Source organism: Topomyia yanbarensis, chromosome 1, assembly GCF_030247195.1.
Source record: "Topomyia yanbarensis strain Yona2022 chromosome 1, ASM3024719v1, whole genome shotgun sequence".
NCBI classification, from domain to species: domain Eukaryota; kingdom Metazoa; phylum Arthropoda; class Insecta; order Diptera; family Culicidae; genus Topomyia; species Topomyia yanbarensis.
This window is the reverse complement of record NC_080670.1, coordinates 7,190,128-7,200,933: the sequence shown is the minus strand read 5'-3', so window position 1 is coordinate 7,200,933 and position 10,806 is coordinate 7,190,128. Positions and strand designations below refer to the sequence as shown.

At 40.5% G+C, this 10,806-nt stretch overlaps 1 protein-coding gene across 1 annotated transcript; it reads left to right on the top strand.

Moving 5' to 3' along the window:
* Positions 1-298: 298 nt before the first annotated feature.
* On the top strand, positions 299-1,756 carry LOC131693418 (uncharacterized). Its single transcript, XM_058981213.1, has 2 exons — positions 299-1,486; positions 1,544-1,756. The coding sequence occupies exons 1-2, from the start codon at positions 299-301 to the stop codon at positions 1,754-1,756; spliced, it is 1,401 nt and encodes a 466-aa protein (XP_058837196.1).
* Positions 1,757-10,806: the final 9,050 nt, after the last annotated feature.

The following is a 10,806-nucleotide window of genomic DNA, read 5'->3' as shown; positions in this document are numbered from 1 at the left end:
ATACTCTCAGTAACTAGCCTGTTCTACGTAAGCTGTGCTGTCAGAGGGCCAACATGGCCTACTTCTGTGATAGTCACAAATTGATGTAAATCATTTAATTTTAAGCAACAAAAAGAAAACGCGGGTAAAGCTGTTCATCAACAACACAGGTAATCAAGCTGTATTACCGCCAGCAATAGGTAGCTTGTCACCCCGCATGGGTAAACTAAACCTGAACCCGACCGGCTGCTATAACTACCATCTACAGCGGAAACTACATCAGTAGTACATCTAAATCCTGTGACAATCGACACGCAGCATGGATCAACTCCACATCAACGATTTACCGACAGAGCTGCTCTGTCAGGTGTTCGACCAACTTGATCAAGCCCAGCAAAGTATCGTGATGCGAGCCTGCGTCCGCTGGTACGAGATTCTGTCCAGCGATTGGTACATCCGGCGACGTCGACTTTGCCTGTGTGCCGACAACATGTGCCAGGACGGGGACAGTCTGGTGGAGATGAGTCGCTACCGGGCGTTCGCCGTTAACTCGCTGGCAACCAATCGGAGCAAGGATGTGTTTCTGGAACCGCTGCGAGATTTTCTTTTCGGTGAAAATGTAGTGGGACATCTGGAAGAACTACAGCTGACACAGTTCCAGCACTCGCTGACGCAGCTGTTTGGCAGTGCTGCCAATCTGCATCTGCCGAGTTTGAGGAAGATTAGTTTTCAATGCTTGCAAGAGACAGATGAGGAGGATGCGACCAGCTTTCGGCTGGAGGCGCCGAATCTACGCATCATGGAGTTGGAAGTTTCCGGCTCGACGGTAAGTCCGTTGGTGCGATTGTTCAGCGGACAGATTGAGAATCTGAGTGTGACGTTCGAGCATATTGCCCAGTTCAGTGTGACGGTAGGGCCAATTAAATTTGCGAATTTGAACAGTTTAACATTGATCGCTCGATCCGACGATGTGTTTCCAGTGCCGAATGTTAGCTTGATTCATGCAAAGTTGTTCGGCCGGCTAAAGTATTTGAAACTGGTGGATGTGGAGAATATGTTTCATCCCTTTTACAAGGCTATCCTCCGAGAGGCTAAAAATTTGGAAACGTTAATTATTCACGGTCAGAATATGGGTAAAGGCGCTTTCGAAGAGATAGGTAATCTGCAGAAACTGGTGGAACTGCAGCTGATGGTTTACATCGAAAAGTTGGACACAGCGAAGAAGTTATCACTTCCGAACTTGAAACTACTGACGACCTTTGTTGGCTCACTGATTCCACTGGACAGTGTCCCGAAGTTGCGAACACTGTCCATTAAAAATCATACACCATTCCGAATGAGATTCTTTTTAAGTGACGCGGAGAATCTCCATTCGTTCTTTCGAGTATTCAGTCAGCAGCTGGAAGTGCTGAGGCTGGATAAGACCAGCACGTTGTTCAACTCGTTCGCTAAGGCAGTTTGCACCATGAAACGGCTCAAAGTTCTGGAAATGGTGGATGTAGAAACGGTAAGTGTTAGAACTATTTGAACTGGATTCATCTAATGTGTTTTGTTTATTGTACAGGAACAGAAGGATATTGAGTTGATCGTTGGTTCACTGAAGCAGCTACAGAAGGCACATTTTGTGAGGTGTAATGCATTGAAAAAATATGCAAATGTGACCAGTAAAAACTTTTACGGGAAGCTTAGGCGTCAGAACGTGGACTGCCAGATAGGGTACAAATTGGGGGCTTCTCCTGTCGCTGATGAATTCGAAGATTTTTGTTATCCAGGATAATATTATTTTTCTTTTATAATTAACGATGTTGCATGGTAGAGAAATAAATAAAACAACTGATAAACACTGCGTTTCGCTCAATTGTGTTGCATTCGTCCACACTCTAACGTCGCTATGGGTGACTTGTTATTTGCGGTCGGTTGTTTTTGTTTGCTTTTTCATCTCGTTGGTTACGTTTGTTAATCTGTCGATGTGTCAGGTAAAGTTGATATTAATTTGATGTCTGATGTTTTCAGATAATAGGTTTGCAACAACATCGCTGACATATTGCGTCCTATGAAGAGAATTTTTGCCAAAGCGTGATGAATCTGATGAAGTTTGCCTTCGCTTCACGCTGTTTTAGGTTGGTTTGCCGTAGATGAGTTGACAACCGGTTGAGTTGCATTCTCCTCTGCATCTTCTGCACAAGGTTGTCCATGGTGAGCTGTCTGATTACAATACTCGCACGTAGGAATTTGCCACGCATAGCTACATAACGTAGTTCGTTTAGTAGTAGTTCCGTGAGATTTGAGTTTTCTAATCGGGCCCTATTCTCACAGTCACGTCACTTAGTGATTGAAGAAAATGTTGCTCTAGTCGCTAAGTGACGTGCCTGTGAGAATAGGGCCCGTCAAGTAAAAGGGAATCGATCTGAATCCTCACCGTAAGAATACCGGTTGGAATGCCCAGGAAGAATTAGCAATGGAATTTGCGTTTTGACTTCGTCTCATCAGAATCCGACACTAACTTAGTGACAGCTTCAAAAAACGAAAGGACTGTGTGTTTCTGAGCAAACGGCTAGTTCCGGGAATATGTTTCTCCAAGTATCAGGTGTAACGGATTCTATTTTTTTGTATTGCAACTTGCATTTTGCAATTTGCTCAGTCATGTAGCCTTACCTCTATGTAGTCATTTTCTATATACAAAGGAATCATAATTCCAACGTTATCACTTCAACCACATGTTTTGTGTTGTCCTGCAAAGCGAAACGTTCGGCTTGGGCTAACGTGTTGAATGATATCAAGGCTGAATTGCACAGATGATGATACTGAAAATCGATGACCTCGGTAAGCCTAAGCTCCATTTTCACCTTCAGAAGGTAATTTTGAACTTATTAACGACGGCAGCGTTGGGTCGGAGCAAAGCTTTTTCTTCGACTTTACTCATGATGTCTAACCAATTCAAAAGGTCACATGTGCAAAAGAGTGCCTCTCTTTGTTTACTTTATCTTTCGATCATGACTTCTTCATAAAGGGAAAGGGGGGGGGGGGGTAGGTCGAATAGTTTCAGCGTAAAAAAGCTGTGTTGCGAATTTATTTAAGAAATTTGGGTGAAGCGAATTGATCAAAACTTTTGTACATTATAATATATTATTTAAAAAACATTCTGGAATTTTTCCATGCAAAAATTTCGACTCGCTGACGAAACTTTTTGTAGAACGTCTCTGAAAAAACACGATTTACGGTATTAACTGCCATTCAAAAACTACCTAAGCGATGTATTTCAAACTTAGCATACACATTCTGTGTGAAAAATACCTAACCCCTGCGTTGAGTTTTCGAGATAATTTTTCAATTAAGGGGGGTTTTCACTCATATTTAATAAAAATTGTTATTTTCGCGAAAAATTCCACCATTTTTTACCCGGCTAATTGAAAAATTATCTCGAAAACTCAGGTTAGGGTTAGGTACCTTTTACATAGAAAGTATAGGCAAAGTTTGAAATAAATTGGTCAGGTAGTTTTTGAATGGTAGTTAACATCGTAAATCCTTTTTTCCAGTGACGTTCTACAAAAAGATTCGTCACCGAGTCGCTCTGACGTGGACCTTTTCAATGAGTGTCCTAGAAATACGATGTTTCCTTTGTTCAATAGACAATGCACACATAATCAAGAAACTGCTAACTGTCATTCACTTGGCTTGATTGCAAGTGTGACTCGCCCGGAAGTAGAAAGTAGATTGACTTGATCCAATATTCGTCCGATATTGTTCCGATATTGATCTAACATGGGTCCAATATCAATCCGTCATTGGTCGAACATTGTTCTGACGTTGGTCCGATATTGATTCGACATTGGTCCGATATTGATTCGACATTAAGCCGACAATGATCCGACATTGGACGGACATTGGTCCAACATTGGCCTAACATCGATCCAACATTTGTCCGATATTGATCCGGAATTGGTTCAATATTGTTCCGACATTGGCCCGATATTGATCTAAGTTAGATCCGACATTGATCGCACACTGGTCTAACATAGATCCGACGTTGGTACAACATTGATCCAACATTTGTCCGACAATAACCCTAAATTGGTCCGACATTGGTCCAACACTGATCCGACATTGATCCAACATTTGTTCGGCATTAGTCCTAAATTGGTCCGACATTGGTTCGCTAATGATCCAACATTGATCCTACATTGGGCTGTTAGTAGTTCAACATTTGTTCGACTTTAATCTTAAATTGGTCTGGTTCGAAAACGATCTGACATTGGTCCGACATTGGTCCAACATTGATCCGACATTGGTCTATCAGTGGTCCAACATTTTTCCGACATTAATCCGAAATTGGTTTAATACTGATCCAACATTAATCCATGAATGATCCAACATTGATCTAACATCCGTCCGACATTAATCCAAAATTGGTCTAACACTGATCCGACATTGATCCAAGATTTGTTCGACATTAATCCGAAAATGGTCCGATATTGATCCGACATTGGTCCGATAATGATCCAATATTGGTCTAATCGATCCAGTATTTGTCCGACATTAAAAAAACCGACATTGGTCCAAAATTGATCGAAATTGGTTCGATTCAAGATTTATCCGATATTAATCCGACATTGGTCAAATATTGGACCAACATCGATCCATCATGTGTCCGGCGCTAATCTGAAATTGACCCGACATTGGTCCGACATTGTTTCGAAAATGGCACGGGATTGACAGAATGTCGATTCCTGGAAAAAAAAACCTGGAAAATCAGGAAATCCTGGACCTGGAAAAGCTGAAATTTCCAGAGGTCTTGCGTTCAAATGAAGAAAAATTAAACCGAACCTTAAATGTTGTTGTTGTTTTATGACGTGTTGCAGGTTTTTAAGCACAATGAAGTCAAAAGCCGAAGCTAATATCAGTACCTAATTTTGGCAACGATGGAATTGTGTAAAGTGAAAATTGAAGCTCTATTTTCAGTTTCAAGTTCGTTTCCGACATTGGTTGACATTGATCCGAAATTGGTTCAATATTCATCCGACATAGTTCCTACATCGATTCGATATTGGTTCGACATTTTTTCCGAAAATAATTCGACATTGATCCAATATTGGTCTGACATTTATTCGACATTGGTTCGATATTGTTCCAATATTGATCCGACATTGATCTGATAATTGTTTAAAATTGATGCGAAATCGATTCGACATTAAGCAACCCTGGACCAAGATTGAATCCGACATTGGCTCGACATTAGTCCACATTAATTATTCCGATATTGATCCGACATTCATTCAATATTGGTCCGACATTGTTCCGACAATAGTCCAACATTGATGCAAAATTGGTTCGGCATTGGTCCGACATTGGGCCAATATTGATTCGTCATTGGTCCGATATTGATTCGACTTTGATTCGATATTGGTCTTACAGTTATCCGACATTGGACCAACATTGGTTCGACGTTGGTCCAACATTGTTTGTCTAACACTGATCCAAAATTGGTCCAATATTAATCCGACCTCGATCCAGGATTGGTTCCACATTGCTTCAACATGGTTCCAACTTCGGTTCAAATTTTTGTCCAACCCTGGCCCAACATCGGTCCAATATTCCAATAGCTTTAATTTGACATTCCTTCTAATGAAACATCATTATCTTTTAATTTTGTTTCTATTCATACCTATCAAATCAGGTTCGTCCACCATCATTCAGCAAGTTAACTGGCAGTGTATTAATTGATTGATGTCCGTGTGAAGTTGATTTTTCGTTTGCAAAGGTAATAGCTCCTTACGGGAGGACAGCAATTATCAGTTAGTACAAATGAAAGCCCGAACTAAACAGGTTATAGTAAGAAGAAAGACTAAATCGGTCAAATCGCCATCGTTGCTGCTAATTTCATGTTCTTATTTACCTTTTCCACATGCGGATTACGATTGTGACTTTTGGCAATGGCTTCTTCGCTGGTGGTTCTGATCGTTTGATTAAGATACTTGTTGCTAAATGGGCACTGAAGGCAGCCGTTGCAGTTTTAGCCGATGATATTGGAATCTCTGCACTGATTTTGATTGCACTGGATGATCCCCGCGAAAAGTTGGCCGTTGTGGAAAAATTTGGATTTTATTACATGAAAGTTATAGTACAGTTTACAGTTGAAAAATCATAAGCTTATAAAAAAGCGCTTCCCATTTTTAATTTTTGTAAGGCATGCGAATCACGAATGCGAAACTTACTAACTGATAACCGTTAAAATATAAATAATTTCGCATTGTTTACTCAATTGCCAAAATCTGAATTAAAATATCATTTTACTGACGAATCCTTCAGTTTTTTTTTAGTGAGTATAGGATTATAAATCATATAAAATTGGGAAGTAAAGGTCTCCTTAATCCCTACAAACTTCCCAGTGAGAGCAGCAACCTTGAAAACGAACAAACATCCTTCGCCAGCTGTCGTCATTCATCACTCCACATAGCAACAGCTTGGCTGCGTCACGATGAAAAGGTCCCGCAAATAAGCGAAGAAAAAAACACGAAAAAGATGCCAAGCCTCCTTCGATTAGGCAATTTCGGGGAAGCCATTTATCTTCATTCCTTCTTCAACGCGCAATCTACTCGATTCACACAGCCTCCTACTTCACAATTCCCAAAAAATATTTGACTCGCTTTTTCGTGTGTCAGCCGGGGCACGGCTGGCTACGATTTTCAGTCGTACCAACTCGACACAAAATTCCAAACGAATGCACCCCCAGAAATCAAGACTTTCCTTCTCTCAACTCAAATCATCACCGTGTAATCAAATCAGCTCTAGGCAATTTACTTTCGTCCGGTCATTCTGTGAAGGGCCAATGGGCTGATCCGAGAGTAGAGAGTCTATTGAGTTAAAATCCGTGCCCAGTTCACTAATCTTCTAGGGGGCCGTTCATAAACCACGTAGACTCATAGGGGGGACGGGGGGGGGTCTGGCAAAAGTCTACGTTTTTCTACGAGGGGGGAGGGGGGGTCTTTGAAAAAGTCTACGTAGACTTTTATTTTTTGTTATTCTCGTATTACTAATTATGAATGGGATTTAAAGAGAGTTGTATTCAAAATATCGGTCTGTTCAGTATTTATGCAGAAATTTCAAAGCTAGTACACTATTGAGATAACTACTGGTTAAGCGACCACTCAACCCAGAACCCACGATTTTTTTGGACAACCTCACACGTTGTTGTTTTTGCGTATATTTTGATATAGTTTTGATCTAGGAATAATACAAAATGACAGTTCTAAAGACGATCGCCCAAAATGCCTCTCGACGGAAGATTTTGACTGTGAAATCATCTGAGACACCCCTAGTTAGCAGACATGCATGGACCATTAACCTTCCGGCAGTCGCGCTAGTGCACTGAGTGCACGCTGCTCTGAAAATCTAGCGAAATCGTCTTAGGACACCAGCAGCTGCTCGTTCAGTGGGCCATAAGCGCGACTTCCGGAGGGTTTAATGCATGAACCATAAAAAGTTAAAAAATTGTCAAAGTTATGCATTGTAACAACAAAACACCCGATTTTTAACAATTAATGGATTAATTTTTTAATTTTTATTTATTGATTTCGGTGGTTAAAGCAGTAGTGTAGTTAAACTTCTACAACAAAGTGTTTACTCGAGTTAATCAGTTTCTCTTGCAATCATTTACACTGATTTCAAAATCTTTAAACACCCGTTAAATTTTACGTCTTGATCCTATGCAACTCCGTGCAAACCGGCTCTACTATATTTATCTTTGAAAATATTCGGAGTTAAACTTTGATACTTTGCGATAATACTCTAAGGTGATACGGCTATTAATTACATAATAAATATAAATAATTTTGGGAAGATTTCAATAGCTTCGTTCCCTAATTCAAATAAGGCAATTTAGATTATCTTATTATCTTAGAAATATTGAAATTTGTTCACGAAAAGTGAAATTTGTGTGCATGTTTGGTTTATTATTTTAGTCTAGATGATAGTACACATTGACAGTATTAATTTGTAATTGTTTCTTATAATTTAACAATTTTGAATTCATCAGTAAGGCTCAAAAAGTGTTTAGCAATTCTGCATTGTTGGTGTAGGTCGCACTTCGGCCAAAATTTAAGCTAATTATAGCAATATATCTTTTTACATATATTTGAGTGACCAACCTTCTTTTTATTCCGCTACACAAACGTTGGAAAGCACCTTGAATCGGTATTAATTGATTTGATCAATCATAGACAAAAAACCAATGTGAAAAATCTTTCTTTAATATTTAAAAAGCTTGAAATAAATCTGAACGCTAATTTTTAATTGAACATTATAATGTGCTTCTTGCTAAATTCACATTTCCTGCGAATAAAAAAAATTAAAAGTCTACGTAGACTTTTGACGTGGGGGGGGGGGGGGGATTGGTAAAAGTCTACTAAGGTCTACTAGGGGGGAGGGGGGGTTAAAAATTCTCAAATTTCGGTCTACGTGGTTTATGAACGGTCCCTAGTGGAAATTACCCTTGCTAGCTGGAGGAGCTAGGGCACCGTAATCTGAGCCAATCAGCAGCTACCCACCGAGATTCCGAACGTGACGCTTCTATCCAATAATGGACGAAACCACTGTGTGAACAGAACGGAACGGAACGAAACATTTGATACTTTATCGAAGGACACCCAACCGACGGGTGCCGGTGGAGATGCTCAGAAGCAGAACCAGATCAGGTTAGAAATTGAACTTGGTCTCCCAAGTCAAGTTGTGGCTGGCTGGAAGAGAGGACTGGTGGTGGGGGGGGGCTTTTCAATCCTCATCATCTGATTGACTTTGAAGCCCCAGAAAAGGGGAAGCGGTCGCCGGTCGGTTGGTTTTACTGAGAGCGAGCTTCGACGATGCACTGTAAGAAGCCATGTGCCGTGATAGTGGTAATAGCGTTGCTTGTTTCGGATTCTAGGTATAGGAATAAAGGTACCGAGATTGGTTAGGTTACAGCCTTGATTTTGCACTAGTTTAAGCATACCAAAATTCACTTTCCCTGAGAAGCATCAGTTAGCTTCATTAGTAAACCGTTTCTTGGAAACTGAAAGGAATCCCTTTGCAAGTCAGAAACCGCCTAATTCCAACCTGCTACTCTCAACATCTCTTCTTCCCTCAAGAGGTATGTGCAGCCAAGCCTTTATGTCGACTTGCAATTCTCCTTCGAGTCCAGCTATAGATTGGGTGAGTGGAGCCTTGGAATTGGAATCCAACCGAGCTTGGCGGATCCTTTGAAGCTATCGTTCCGTGTAGCATAGCTTGTACCCCATCACAATCCATCATATTCAAGCACTTGCGCGTCAACTCACCATGTGAGGCCTCCTCAGTCCTGTCCGACCGGACAGTCAGTCAGCCAGCCAGTGGTTACTTCGATTCTCACCGCGGCAGCCACAAACTAAACGCATGCTGAGTTGAGGGAGTTCGAATCCCTAAAAGAGCGTAATTTTCATTCATCATAAACACATCACTCTTATTGCCTCATTTTTTCTCCGGACAGACAGACACTAGCACGAAGAGTTCAAACTCAAGCTGGCTCGGTGCTGTGAAAAGTTCAACAAAAGCTCAAAAACAAGTGAAGGGAAGAAAAATAAAGGAGATAAAACATCATTCAAACATTAATTTCCCACCACTTCACCCATCTCCTTCCCTGGATGTGGTGCGTTTGAAACCTCGCACCTCGTAGCTCTTGTATAGCAGCAACCTGTTTTTCGAAATCATCAAGCAAGCAAAGCCTGCTGTTTACTGTACAACGGCCACCACTGCTTGTTGCTACAGAGATGAGACGACGGCGAATTCGAACCAACCAGTCACGAGAGTGCTGATGCTTGCTGTTGTTTTTGTTGTTTGGGATCCAATCCGCCCCATCGATCCATCACTAACCCCTCTACTTCACTCCGGGCCGGCAGCGGCGATGATTGGGAAGTGTTGCCGAGTGTTTTGAAAAGAGTTAAGTTGATTTTCAGGAAAAAGTTGGAACGCGAAAATTGGAAAGATAAGACCAATAAGGAACAGAAGATTTAAAAAACCGGAGTCTTTCGTCTCGAACTACAAACACCTTGCCAGATATTTTTTCTATGTTCAATATTTAAGCAAGGAAACGAACTAGCTTTTTTCGACAAGTATGCTCGAAATCTCAAATTTCAAAAATTGATCTAGAGCAGAGATGACTGACGCAAATGTCGCCTTTTATCGGATTGAAAGCTATTGATGTGCTTTATTTTCGTCTTCATTTACAATTTTTTTCAAGACGAAAAAAACAAAATGGCACCCGTGGTGGCGCTCTTTCTAAGGTTAAGTGCGCGTGGAATTCCAAAACTACGTACAGCCTGCTGCCCCAGGATCCAACTGAAACACAAAACTAGTAAGAAATAAATTTATTGGAAGATTGACCTATAAAAGGATAAAAAACTTCAAATTTGACGTAATGGTGCCATCTCAAGCTTTGAGATCGATTTTGTTAAGCTTTTTCCACGTTGAGGCTACTCTAAAAATAATTAATACAAAGAATTTGTAGATTTTATAGGTCGTTCCTTCAATGGCCTAGGTTTTCTTGCGAGAGGCCAAAAGAAGAAGTCTTTAAATTGAATTGTTTTCAAATGAGATTGTACGCATTTTTGAAAAATCCTATTTTGAGATAAACACGTTTAAAGTTTTGAGAACACTTTCGGTTAATTATTCGTGGTAGAATGTCAATATTTTGTAACAATTACATGCAACTGTGGGTTTTGGACATTGCTGAATACGAATCTGGAGTCAGTTTTTTGAAATTCAGAATGACAGTTCCAATATGGCGGACCAGTACTTAAAATCGTCAAAAAAGGTTTTTGA